Source organism: Aptenodytes patagonicus, chromosome Z, assembly GCF_965638725.1.
Source record: "Aptenodytes patagonicus chromosome Z, bAptPat1.pri.cur, whole genome shotgun sequence".
Classification (NCBI taxonomy): domain Eukaryota; kingdom Metazoa; phylum Chordata; class Aves; order Sphenisciformes; family Spheniscidae; genus Aptenodytes; species Aptenodytes patagonicus.
Window position 1 is genome coordinate 11,636,865 of NC_134982.1, and position 13,138 is coordinate 11,650,002.

A 13,138-nucleotide genomic window follows, 5' to 3' on the forward strand; every position below is an offset into this window, starting at 1 on the left:
GCCCCTGCCGTGGCTGTTCTACCGGGCAACACGGGCCGGGCGGCCAATGGCAAAAATCCACCAATGGGAAAATCGGGGCGGGAAGTCCCGCCCCGACGGCCCCCCCGGGTTAGCCTCGTCTCGCCATTGGCTAGCGACCGAGGAAGGGGAAACGGGCGGCAGGGTTGCAGCCAATCAGAAGGGGCGGGAGGCGGGCGCTCTGGGAGCAGCGCGGGTGCGCTGAGCGCGCCCGGCCTCAGCCGGCGGGGCCGCACGCGGGGGGCGGGGGACCGCCGGGCCGGGCCGGGCCGAGAGCGGCCGCGGCGGGGCCGTGGGGGGACGCGCTCCGGAGGCTTCATTTCCCTCCGGGTGAAGCGGCGCGGCCCCTCCCCTCAGCCCAAAGCCACCCGCATCCCTTTTTCCCGATTTGTCGATGTTTTTAGCGGTTTTTCTTTTCCCCGGTCCGTTCTTTTGGCGCGGCCGGACTGGGCGAGCCCCTGCCCTCCGAGCCCCGGTTCCCCGGTCCCTTTGGGCACTCACGTCCCCAGCCGGGTGGCCCGTCCTTGGGGCCAGGCGTTGCGCCCGCAGCCCTGGCCCTGCTCCCTCCCGGGGATGGCGGGGGGGGGAGGGGATGGTGCCGAGACACCCTTCCCGAAGGAACGGCCGGGCAGGGCCCGCCCCGGCCTTCAGAGGAGGCGGCAGCAGCTCCTGCCTCACGCTTCTCCCGCGCTTTGTCACCTCCCGTTCCCCCCTCTCCCGACTCGCCCTTCGCCTGGCAGCTCCCCACCCTTTCTCCCCCCTCGCGGGAGGCTCGGCTTACGCGGTGGCGGGACCTTCCTCACCCAAAATTAGCTGCACCAGACACCGGGCAGGAGCAGGCGCCCTTTCACCCCTGCTCGCTGTCACAGAGCCACGCAGCGCGGCTGGCACGGACCCCCAGGGACGCAGGGGACGCGCACGGGACTTGACCCCGCCGCCATCCCTGGCCAGCGCAGGGCGGTGGAATTCAGACCTGGGAGCTGCGTGCTTCGGCCAAAACCACTTCTCCGGGCTCCAAACTACGCTGACGGAGAGAAAAGCCAGAATACAAAGCACAGGTAGGACAGGCGACCTGACAACCCTCTGCTTTATGAGACCGCCTGGCTCTGCCACCAGCTCCCTGGCGCGGGGAGCGCAGAGCCGGCCCCGCCGCGTGCAGCAGCACAGACGACGCCAGCTTCAAAGGGACGAGGGTGTCTCTGCCCTCGATCTCCCCCACGCCCGGGGCATAGCCCGCGGGCTCACAGCAGCTCCAGGCAGCGTCGAGGCCACGACTGCAAAGGTTTGCTCTGGAAAAAGGGCACAGCAGAACTTCAACTAAATAGAGCCGAGGCTTTTATTAGAAAAGGAGATCTGTTCTGTTTCAGTCCTTTGGGAATCCAGCTCCATCCAAGAGTAATCTGGAGGAGTCTTTAAAGGCCTCGTGACAGCCCGGTGCGGGGAGACGTCAGCAGGTGGGGATGGGGAGACTGCCCGGGTTCGCTCGAGGGGTCCCGGCTTGTGGTCCCAAGGTAATCCCGTATGCTTCTGGCAAGAGATGCACTGTGCGGGAACATCGCCTGCTTCAGGCACGAAACCAGGTACAAAGGGAAGGGCCTGAAAGAGAAGGGAGCCTTGCAGCAGCAGGCACTGCAGCATTCCCTGGCCGTGGTCCGACTAGGAAGTTCGCTCCCCGTGCGCTGCACCGAGCCCCCGGCTCTGCCCCCAGCCTCTGCCCTCCCAGTTTGGCTCCGCGTCAGCTCTTTTGTGCCCCGGGGAGTCCCTGCAGAGCCACAGCCTGTGGTCTCTCAGCGGAGATGCGGGGGGCAGCGCCTCAGAGGCGTCTGAGCTGCGGGTGCAGGCTAGCAGGAGCTGAGCTAAACTGTCCACACAGCTCCAAACGCGGGCTGCGCGGCTGGAGCTCTCGTGTGGCCAGCTGAGATTCCCCCCATCCCTCTACACACCTTCCCTGCCCCTCCTGCTGCCCATCCTCCCCAGCGGGGCTCTGGGAGAACTTCTGCCAGTGAGCAGCCGCCTCCTGCTTTCGGTTCAGTTTCCACAAGGCCTGCACCAGGTAGGAGGCAGCAGCCGGGTCACCTGCAAGACACCGAGGGGGATTCAGCCCTTAGCAGGGGAGGAGCAGGTCCCCAGCGCTGCCGTGGGTTGCAGGGCATTGCAAAAGAAGCTTAGAAGCCAGATGAGGGAGGCGAGCGTGAGGAGATGTGGCGTAATGGGGAGGAGACCATCCCGGCTGTGTCACAGGCTGTAATTAACCCTGGGGCTGGCAGCCAAGGCAGATGGCATCAGCCCTGCGGCACAGCCAGCCACACCTCTGTTTGGACACGGGTTGGGGTTTTCCTTGCAGGCAGTTCTGCACCCCCGAAAGAAGGGAGCCTCGGTCAGGACTGGGACCAGCAGGTTTGGCAGATCCCGGCGAAGCTCACACTCCTGCAGCGTGTCAGCGCAGCTGGAGCACTGAACAGGGTCACCCCTGGGAGCAGCACTAGCCGTGCCTCGGCTGTGCTCGGGACACATACGGCTCCCCGCTCCGCTCCCCTCTCCCCTGACAGGCCTCTGGACTCGGCCTCTGGACTGCCAGGCATGGACATGCTGCTTCCTAGGACGAAGCGAGAGTCCAGCTGCTGTTCTGGGAAAGCAGACCCTCTCTGGGAGAAAGCTGGCTGTACCAGGCTGGGGTTTTGTACAGAAGAGACATTTCCAAGCTGTCTCAGGACACAGGCTGTGGGGCAGGGTTCTGATACACTCCTCCGACAATAGTTTTGGTCTGCTTCTCCAGGGCAGTGAGCTGACCAGGCCCCAGAGAAGTCTCTCAAGTATGTACCGTTGCTAGTAGCCCTACTGTAGTCCTTGATATCCAAATAAGCGTGGTCTAAAGCATAAGACCTTGCTGCTGAAGACCGCAAAGCAGCCCAGGACAGATTTGTGGAAATCCCCTCTGTTCCTCACCAAAATGAGCCTCTTACCTGGTAAGATCTGCAAACCATGCTGGAAATCCAACAAGGCTTCCTTGTGCCTCCCCAGCTCCAGGAACTGTGCACCTCTCCCAATGAGAGAGAGCAACCTGATCTTCTGGAGCACCTCCACTTCTGGCAGGAGACTTTCTGGCACGGAAAGACACACGGACCTGGAGACAGCATCCTCCAGACACTCCCTCCCTCGTCCCAGCAGGCTGAGCCAGGTTAGCAGTCAGGATAGGCTGAACATTTCCTTGGGTTGCTCACCTTCCAGCTCCCCAAACCCCCCAGTGGCAGAGCTCAGCCTCTCCACCGGGCTGGGAGAGGCCAGGAGGTGGCAGAGGGCGAGAGCGCCAAGAGCTTGGTACGTTACATGGCTGTGGTGGACAGCGACCTCGGCAGCAGCCTGGCCTGTGGCTGCCCATCTGCACAACTGGTACAGATCTCTTCCCCAAGATCTGGAATTGAGAAGCTTTCCAGTTCACAACCCATTTAACTGTCACCTGGACAGCGGGGAAGGAGGCAGAGCCAAGGCCAAACCCTGCTCCAACCAAACCAGCCAGTCCTTTCAGAGGCCCCAGTGTGGCACAGAGCTCAGCACGCTGGGACAAGCGCCTCCAGCCAGAGGTGATGCTGGGTCCGGCACCTCACTCCTGTACCCACCGCTGCCAAGCACGCAGATCCCAACCCAGCCAGGCCCCACACAGGTCCCCGCTGTGCAGCGTCCTACCTGTCGGTTCAACACCAGACCCATAAAGCTGGACCCGCAAGAGATCACCGAGGCACCTGTGGGTGGGAGGGACAGAGGAGTTTCGGTACCACCCCCGGGGGTTGGGAAATCAGCTGCAAGTTGTCAGGCCAGCCCCCCCCCTGCTGCTCTGCGCCCCGCTCTGGCCCCCACCAGCCATTGCTGCCTGCTGGGGAGGCCCCTTCTCCCGGGGAGGCTCCGTCACCTGCTGAATTGCGTTACGGCCTCCTTGCTCTCGCCCAGCTTGGCCCAGGCCCAGCCCTGGTGCAGGTATCCGGCTGCTCTCCAGGTGAGGCAGCACAGACTCTCCTTCTTCTGGGACAGGAGTCCGCCCGCCAGCCCTGCCCCGGGCGACAGGCATTCCGGCTGCTCCAGCCTCTCCTCCACTCGTAACATCCGTGGGATCAGGTCAGTCGTCCGGCTGATGACCTCCTCGCACACGGTTATGGCATCCTGGTGCCTCCCGGCCTGCTCCAAGGCGGACGCTGCCTCCAAGAACACCTCGGGGATCCTGGGCAGAGCTGAGCCACCGTCTAGGGGCATCTGGGGAGCAAGAGCGGTGGCAGTGCTCAGACTCAGAACTGCAGAGCACCCAGCCAAGCAGAACGACCCCGTGCTCGCTGGGAGCCCGGAGCTGCTGCCCGGCAAAGCTCAGACCCACTCCCACAGACACTGGAGCCTGTCGGAGGAGGCAGAAGCTGTGAAGCACTAGCAGCTCAGCAGAGTCGAGGTGGCAAATCCCTACTCTTGAAGTAAAGGACATCCAAAACCAGGCCGACAGCTGCTCCCCACAGGGAAGGGGAAGCTGTTTCTCCAAATAGCAGTGGCAAGTGGTCTCTGGTGTGAATCCAAAGGCAGACATGCCACAGGTCAGAGGTGCCAGCCCCCACCTTGTTTCCGTCACATCTCAAACTAGACACCGAAACCTGGAGTCCACGGGCGACGTCTGGGCCCAGGCCTTGGGATGGGGATCCAAACCTCATCTACCAAGTCACCAAGGGAACTCTTCACCAGGACACCTACCTGCTGCTGCAGCCCCTCCTGAAGCAGAGCCAGAAAATCCAGGTAATGTTCCACTGCATCAGCCACCCTGCAGTGGGGACAGGACATGCGGTGGAAGGAAGCAGGGGGACCCCAAGAAGTGCCAGCAGCCAGGTGGAATCTGGATTGCCAGCCCACGGGCCCTCCCTGCACCGCACTCGCTCTGGTCACGATACCCATGCTTTGAGCAGACCTACCACAGCAGCACTGAACTAGATGATTTCCAGGAGCACAGAGAAAACCGCAGAGCCCAAACAAGCACGTTGCAAGCAGACCAGAGGTGCTGTTACCTCCCGTCCTGGAGACACCGCTGTGCCAGCAGGTACTTCACTTCAGAGGGGTGGCGATGGCGAAGGAGAGAAGCGAGTATCGGTGTGTGGACAAGGAGCTCTGTTCTGATTAGGAAATATGGACCGGAGGAAGCAGCTGCTGGAGTCTTTTTTTCCAGAGCCTGTGAAACAGGAACAGAAAATATGGTCAACACAATGCTGGTCAAGTCCCGAGCAGCTGCAATCACTTGCCACTTCTGGCATCTGGAGGTGCGCCCAGACGAGCAGAAGCACTGCGCTTCCTAAGCACGGCTACGCTGTTCTCACTCGGTACAGCACCACTGCCTCCAGGAAGAGCAACCAGGGACAGGCAGACTTCTGCTCTCCAGGCAGCATCAGAAGATGTGCAAGATCACCCAGATCACCCTCAGGTTTTCAGTTCAAGGAGCTCTGAGCTGCCTGGAACACCATCTCCCATTGCAGCCGCAGACCTAGTTAGACCAGATCTTAGGCCATTCGTAATGAGAGATGCCTCTCCACAGCCGTGTCTGTATCTTACAGGTTTCAAACAGCTGAAGTGCTAACTTGGTGTCTACTGCTGTGACCTGCTCCTCCCAGGCAAACCGAGGTTGCTGTGGCTAATGCACACCCCCTCGCAGCCACAATCTGCCTTTTAAAGGCCTCTTTACTATTAGATTAAGAGACTGATACTCTTTACTTTATTAAGAGACTGATACTCTCTGACATGAGAGCGTAACCTCTTCTCCCAAGCCTCCAGGAACATGAACTGGGACCCAAAGGTCTTGCCACATCCAACTGCCAGGTGCTGAGCAGGAATTTTGGACCTCGCTGGGCTCCTTCCTGCCCACTGCTGAAGGCAGGACCACGGCTGTATCGCTGCAGTCTACTTTGGGGACCCCTCCAGGGTCAAACAGCCCCCCAGAAGGCAGGAGCCTGCTTGAAGTTCTGTGCAGGCTCTGCTGGGCAAAAATCAACCCAGAACTACAGGAAGCAGACAAACCTCGTAGAGCAGAGCCAGGGTCTGCAGCTCCGCCTCGGTCTCCCCCAGCTCGTGGTACACTGCTGCCGCGTGGGACAGGGCAGGAAGGCACTGGAAATCTACCTGGAGGGCCCGCTTCAGGTGCTGAAGGGCTGTCTGAGGCTTGCCCTGGTTAGATGGGAAGAGGTGCATGTTGCAAGGACATCTTGCTGACATCTTTACTGTTCGGTGGGATCCAGATCCCTGCTCTGCTTCCCCAGCGATCCCCACTAAGCAAGGGCAGCATTTTAGCCAAAGGCAGCCCTCCTCAGGCTGGTTTTTGACCTTCTCTCTCTGCAGCAACCCTTTGCGCTCAGACAAAATCCTTGCCTGGATTTTGCAGCTCTTCCAAGGAGGCCGGGGCCACAAGGGCAACTTCTGCTCAAGACCTCACCTTCCCGCAGCAGCCTAGGACCACGCAGAGGCAGTGTGGACATCGGCCTGAGCCTCCCCACCCCGCTCTAGGCTGCGTTTCGCCTAGGGAAGAGGGCCAGCCATTACCATTCGCTGAGTGCAGCAGCCGAGGCAGGTGTAGATCTGGGCCAGGACCTTCCTGGAGCAGAATCCTCCCGCAGCCTCCTGAAGGAGGGAGAGGGCGGTGGGGAAGTTCCCAGCCTCCAGCTCCTGCAGCCCTAGGACAGACCCAACGTCTCAGCTCCACGGCTCCCCTTCCCACCCCACCTGGTCCCCAAACAAGCATACGTGCCCTTTTCTTCCCAGCGCCAAAGGGACCTGCCCGATCCCCTCCGCACCCAGCAATGCGCAGCAGGATGGTGCCAAGCTGCCATCGTTGGCTTGATGTCGTTGCAAGAGAACAAGCCACTCGATGGAAACATCTAGCAGAAATAATAGCAGCTTCCAAGCCCAGATACCAAGATGCCTGCCTTGGCCCAGAACAAGGGCAGGGGTAGGTGCTGGGCAGGTCCACCTGCACGTTCGTCCACAGCAACGGCAGTGCGGGTGGGGAAGCACACACAGATTCTCAGGAAGACTTCTTCCAGCACATCTGGGCCATTTCCCAGCAGGATGCTTTGGAATATTAATTCATGAACATTTATCATGAATAGTGTTTGCTTTCCTTTCAATCCTCATCTCAAGCTTCCCTCCGAGGCTGCTGTCACATGCCTACATCACATTCACATCTGCCACCTCCCCACGGGAAGTGCTATCGCCACCCTAAAGGCTTTTGAGAGGTCTGTGAGCAGGAGCTCCTGCCCTCCCTCCTCGCAGGAAGGCCCCGCGTCAGCCTGAGCACAGCAGGGCAGCGCTGGCTGCCCCTGGAGCTGCTGGGGTCGTCAAGACAGTGAGCGAGGGAAAACCACGAGCGGGACAGAACGCAGCAGCCAGATGAGATCAATCACCTGCTGTGACACCAGGCTACAAAGATGTACAACAGCTTTGCCTGGCTCCCACAGCACCGTAATCCGACAGGAACAATGTGCTTGCAACAAGGCAAGTGCCAGAAGACAGACAGAAGAAAGGAAAATCCTCGTAAGGCCCCCGCCAGCCTTCCACTTTATACAAGATCGCTGCAGGGCCCAGACACCTGCCTAAAGCCACAGACAGGCAGAGGAACCCTGTGACAGTGCAGAGAAAGGCTTAGCTGGGGAAAAAATCAGAGAAGCTCTTTGGATACTGAACGGCAAAGTTGAGACCCAGAGGCTCAGCCCAGGCCCTCTTTCAAAGAACAGCCCAGAAAACTCCAAGGGCCGGTTTGCTTGGGGAGAGAAACCGGGATAAGGGCAGGGAGAGGGGGCCCTGGGACGGGAGAGCAGTGGGAGGCTGTGCTGGCATGAGTACCTCCTCCACACAAACCTTGCAGGAAGGCTGCCGCGGTGCAGAGGATCTCTTTCAAGTCCTCAGCGCTCTGTACAAGGGGCAGGGAGGCCGCCTCAGCAGGTACTCGCCATGCCTTGAGCAGGCAGAGGAGTTCATTTTCCCCCTCGCTGCAGTGAGCTCTCCCCGGGTCCTGTACAGAGGAGAAAGAGCAGGGAGCGCTGAAGGGAAGCAGGAAACAACGATCCCAGGGCATGAGGAAACGGAGGTCCCACCAAACCCTTCGAGAGTGCTCTGTGTGCTGGGGAGCGATGTCCTACCACCCCCTCACTTCAACTGCAACCCACTCGCTGCAGTGATTCCTGCCCGGGGCAGCACGTCCCCACCTCACAGCGAGGTGTGCCTTGAGGGGCTCCTGGCAAGGTAGATCCAAGTGCTGTTGGAGGGCATTCGAAAAGGTGGGACCCCTCAGCAGCCTCACAATCGGCAGGGGAGGTTCCTCTGCATCCTGTTGCTCGCAGCTTGCTCCCTACAGAGGCTGCAAGTCCACCTGCAGCCCCTTCCAGCCTGCCCAGCTCTCCTGTCTTGCACCTCGAGGTCCAGAGCCCCGAGATATTCTAGGACTCGTTAACACACTTGGGGCTATTAGGCTACGCTGGGATGCCAGGGAGAGGATTACTCACGCTGACTGGGCAGCGCTGATGGGTTCAGGTCTCCAAATGCCACCGCAACATTTTGCGGAGTGGGGTTTATGACAAACACAGTATTTATGCCAGCTCTGCCCCCTTTAGCAAACCCGTGGGTATTTTTATCTGCACAGATACTCCGGTGCAGGTAACAGGGAGCTGCGCGGCAGCCGCCCGTGCCCAGTTACCTCAGCGTTGCTCAGGAGCCGGAAGAGGCCAGCAGCGCTTCCCAGGCGGCTGGCTGCCAGCCACCACGCTGCCTGCAGGGCCCCCAGTCGGTGCAAAGGTGCCTGCAGCTCCTCCGCAGTTACCTCCTGCAGCACCTTCTGCCACAGCTCCTCGGCGCTAAGACCCTGCCCACAGGCCCCACAAGCCTCCAGAACTGAAAGAGACGAACAAAAAAAAACCCAGCCATGAGACGACAGGTTGGTGCCCTGTAGCAGACACTCTCCCAAGAGGGAGAGAAAGCCTCAAGCAAGCACGGGCTCCTTGTAGCAAGGGAAGGAATGGGGTTACAGGGGCGGCCCAGCCTCAGCGGCACGGAAACCAAACTCTCAGACAGTGGGGTTAACAGTGGCACACTCAGGAGACAACACGCGGTTCAGAGCTATGACTCCAGCTCTCCTCAGGTCACTTGCCCCCAGGCAAGCATGTGCCAACACTGCAGATGCCCCCTCTGACCTGCAGCCTATGTCAGTGAGTTTTCTTTGAAGCCAGCACACCATAATCAAAGAAAACACTCATTTTCTGCCGTTACTAAAACTTTGCTAGAGACTTGGCACCTTACGCCTTGAAAACTCTCGTTTCCCTTAAAACCTTTGGCCCACCCCTGCAGGCAGCAGCAGGCAGGCCAGCAGACAGGCAGCTGCACATCATCCCTGGCCGCAAGCCGCCCCACCTCCTGCCCTTCCCGGCAGAGCCAGGCTTCCCTGCTCACAGCCCCCCCGCCTCCGGCCAGTCACCCCACGTCTCCAAAGCTCAGGGAACAACCTCATTGCCCTGGGGTGCCCTTGTACAGAGAACCATCTCCTTACCCCTGAGGAGCCCCTGGCGTATTCCTTCTGCTTCTCCTTGGATGGCAGAGTCAGATGCTCCCGTAGCAAAAAGCAGGGAGTTGTAGAGGACGGTAAGCTCCAGAGGCAGGGCGGGGAGGGCAGGCGGCAGCCCTGTGATCACAGCCAACCCAACAAGAAATTGAGCTGGCTAGGAAAAACCCAACAACCACCCACGCTAAGGTGCTGTCACCCGGCTTTGCGACAACAGAAGCGTCCTGGCAAGTATTTTTTTCTCGTGGTGGTGGTGAGATTTAACAGCTTGGGAACAGCAGTACCTAGAGAGACAGCAGGTGTCACCTCTCCAGGTGCCGACGCTGCTTTAGACATCCACTCCCCAGCTATCCCGGTGCGGCAGCCCTCCAGGGCTGAGACCTTTCAGCTTTCCCAAGAGAGCACCAACAGCCTACCCTCTTCCAATACACATCCACCCTTTCGCGCGGGTTTCCCACGCTGTGCCCCTCTCCCTCGCATCAGGCTTCCTCTGCACCACAGCTGCGGCAGGGAGCCCCTTCCCCAGCTTCCCAGGACAAAGGTTGCCTCGTTTTTTTCCAGAAGCCCCCAAAGCCCTGCCCACATCCCCCAGCAAGATTAGGCAGAGGTCGGGGCTGGGCCTTAATCCCTTCGCAGGCCCAGTTCAGCTCCGGGCAGTGGGGAACGTTTCACCCCCCTTCCCTTCAGAGGTTTCTCTCCAGCGCTGGGATACCGGAGCCGCAGCCTGGTAAACACCGGCGACCGGGAACCGCCGCTTCCGCCCCCACGCGCTTCGGCTCCGGGGCGGCAGCGGGCGGGAAGGCGAAGGCAGGGCACGGGGCAGGCCGACCCCGGCCCACCGGGCCGCCACTCACCCCGCATCCTCAGGAGCAGCTCCCCGAAGCCGCCTCGCTGCCGTCGCACCTCCCGCGCCGCCGCTCCGCCGGGCCCCGAGCACCGCGCTGCCTGCAAGGGAGACGCTCACCCGCCGGCCCGCCGACGGGGCCGGCCCGCCCCGCGGCGCCCCTTCCCCTCCCGCCCCGCGGCCGACGGGCGGGCTTGCGGCCCAGCCCCCAGCCGGCGGCGTTCCCGCGGCAACCGGGGGCAGCGCGGCCGCGGAAAGGGCAGCCCCGGGGCTCAGGGAAGCGGAGGGGGAAGGGGACCCGTCGCACCTGCCAGCGGCCGGCCAGGGCCCGGCTCTCGGCGGCCCAGGCCCGCAGGCAGCCCGGCTCCGGAGACCCCCCGCGCCGCCGCTTCATGGCCGCCGCCGCCGCCCGCCGCTCTCCTCCCGCCTCCCCGCTGATTGGCCGGCGCCCGCCGCGCCGCCGCCGCGATTGGCGGGCGGGACCGGGCGGAAGCCACGGTCGCCGGGGCAACAGCCAAGCGTGGCGAGAAGGGGCGGAGCCAGCCGCCGTCCCGCCAAGAAGGCGGTGGCCGACGAGGACCAAACCTCGGCGCCGGGGGGCGAAGCCGCCGGCCGCCGCGGGGGAGGCACCGGGGAGGTCCCGCACCGGGGGCGCGAAGGAGGAGCCGACCACCGCCCGCCTTGGATCTCACGGCTTTATTTGCAGACATCTGTTTCACAATCGCCCGGAGCCCCGCGCCACCCCCGGACGGCAAATCTCCCCCCCCCCCCCCATTAATTAATGAGCCACTTAATAACGAAGCGACCCCTCCCCGGCTGCCTCCCGCGCGCGGGGTACGGCGCAGCCCCCGGCGAGGTAGCCCAGCGGTAGCCCAGCGCTGCAGGCGGAGGCACCGGCCCCGAGGGCCGCGGCGGTCCGGGGGCGAAGCTGTCGGGTGAAGGAGTGCTGCCAACACGCCTGATTTGGGGGTGGTTTGGGTTGGTTTTTTTTTTTAAGGAAAAAAGGCTCTACTTCCTAGCAGAGACGCAAGCATCACTTCCACCTTCCCGGTGTAGCTGCGGAATGGGAACGAAAGCGTTAGCGGCCAGATATGTGGAGACACCCAGGAAAGCGTAGCACCACGCTGCAGGCAGAGCTCCCAAATCGCTTTCCAGAACTGCGTCCATCCCCCTTTTTTTTGTTTGTTTGTTTTTTTTCCCCCCCAAACGGGGTACTGAGGCACAGAGAGGTTAATAACAAAACGTAAACCAAAAACCTCGCTCCAAGCGGCACGGCTGCTTCCCGAGGGGAAGGGGAGACACCGCACAGCGAGAACGTGACCGTGCCTTGGTGTAAATAAGTGGCCTGAAGTGCTGAGGGAAGAACAGAGATGGGATGGAGAAACGGGCGTGGGAACCGAGATACACAGAGCCCTGGCCTCCCTGCAGCAGGGCCAGCCCTCGGGACGGCCGCGCGGGCAGGGCCAGCCCCACGGATCAGAGCGGGGAGATGCTCCCAACAGCCACAACCTTTCGCAGCGGCGGCAGCTTTTGGTCGCCTTTTTCCAGGCGGCACAAATGCGAGACAGTTCCACCCCTGCCCCGTGCCAGGACCACGGGACGCACCGTCCCGCTGCCGGCCGGAGCCTGGGGAAGTTTCCCAGCGGAGCTCTCCCCTGCCCAGAGGGACAGGGCGCTGGGCAGGAGCCCTGCCAAGGAGCACACACGCACAACGCTTGCAAAAGCCCAAAGCGCAGGCAGCTCTGCGGAGCGCAGGATGGAAACCGCTCCGCTGAGCACGCCCAGGACGACACGTCCCCCTGTCGCGCTCAGCCAAGGGACACAGGGACCAGGAACGAACCGCTTGGAGTAACTGCTCCAGGAGAGACCCAGCAGGCTCCAGTGACAACCTCAGCGGGGGGACGTAGGGCACAGCCCGCTCCCCCAGCACGCCAGGTTTCCCAAAGAGCCTTGGTTTGGACCAGCGGGCACCTTCCTCCGGACACTCTTTGGGGTTCTAAATCAGCAAACGCAGCCACGTCTGCTCGAGCATCAGCAGCGTGTCCCGCTTCCAAGGTCGCCAAGCCTTGGACCAACATTACCTCTGTCATCCCCGGCATGCTCAGGAGAACGGCCAGCCAAACAATCAGCTTGAGGGCAGCCGGGGAAGGCTGGCAAAGGCTAAAAAAGTCAACGGAAGAAAGCAAGAGCATCTCCAGCCCTTGGAAAACTCATCCTCTTGAATCTGTGTTCTTTGGTGTAGTAGCCAGCCTGCCTTGGGCGAGCAGCTAGCACTCCTTGGCATCTCTGCAGTGACAAGAACGTACTTGGAGCTTTGTTACTGCAAGTTTTGTTTAGTCTCCGGGGAGATAAGTGTGCGTGTTTTCATGGCGCTGCAGCTGTGCTGTCCCCTCTGCTCCGCCCCGGCCTCCCGGGGCCGTCAGCCTACAACCCCAGCAGGAAGGCTGAGGGGCGATACGGAGGAATGAGGAGAGGATGCCCAAGCGCTGGCTGAGCGCTCCGACCACAAACAATGGGCACGGGAAGGCTCAGCAGCACGATGGCGGCCGTTGAAAGAGGGAACTAGTCCCAGAGATGGGAAAGAAGGAAGCCCAGGGGCCTGGGTGGCAGCTGCGGGGACGTCAGGAGCCAGCTCTACAGCACCAGTGACCATAAGGATTTCTGCCAGCGCAAATACATTCAGGCAGCAAGCTCCTGACAAGGTTACGAGGTTACAG

At 61.5% G+C, this 13,138-nt stretch overlaps 1 protein-coding gene across 1 annotated transcript; it reads right to left on the reverse strand.

Annotated features, from left to right (window-relative positions):
* Nucleotides 1–1,340: 1,340 nt before the first annotated feature.
* On the reverse strand, nt 1,341–10,815 carry FANCG (FA complementation group G). Its single transcript, XM_076362831.1, has 14 exons — nt 10,729–10,815; nt 10,432–10,522; nt 9,566–9,697; nt 8,720–8,913; nt 7,885–8,038; nt 6,571–6,701; nt 6,052–6,198; nt 5,052–5,212; nt 4,744–4,810; nt 3,926–4,263; nt 3,703–3,758; nt 2,982–3,119; nt 1,962–2,094; nt 1,341–1,614 (listed from the first exon to the last, which is right to left on the reverse strand). The coding sequence occupies exons 1-14, from the start codon at nt 10,813–10,815 to the stop codon at nt 1,431–1,433; spliced, it is 2,013 nt and encodes a 670-aa protein (XP_076218946.1). The 3' UTR covers nt 1,341–1,430.
* Nucleotides 10,816–13,138: the final 2,323 nt, after the last annotated feature.

What these genes read in the sequence shown, in the direction of transcription:
- FANCG (XM_076362831.1), bottom strand. Translation starts at nt 10,815, where the DNA reads ATGAAGCGGCGGCGCGGGGGGTCTCCGGAGCCGGGCTGCCTGCGGGCC. An exon ending in GTCTGGTGTTGAACCGACAG is followed by an intron (nt 3,120 to 3,702) that starts GTAGGACGCTGC and finishes TTTCCGTGCCAG; the next exon opens with AAAGTCTCCTGCCAGAAGTG. An exon ending in CAGCAGGAGGGGCAGGGAAG is followed by an intron (nt 1,615 to 1,961) that starts GTGTGTAGAGGG and finishes CTTCTCTTTCAG; the next exon opens with GCCCTTCCCTTTGTACCTGG.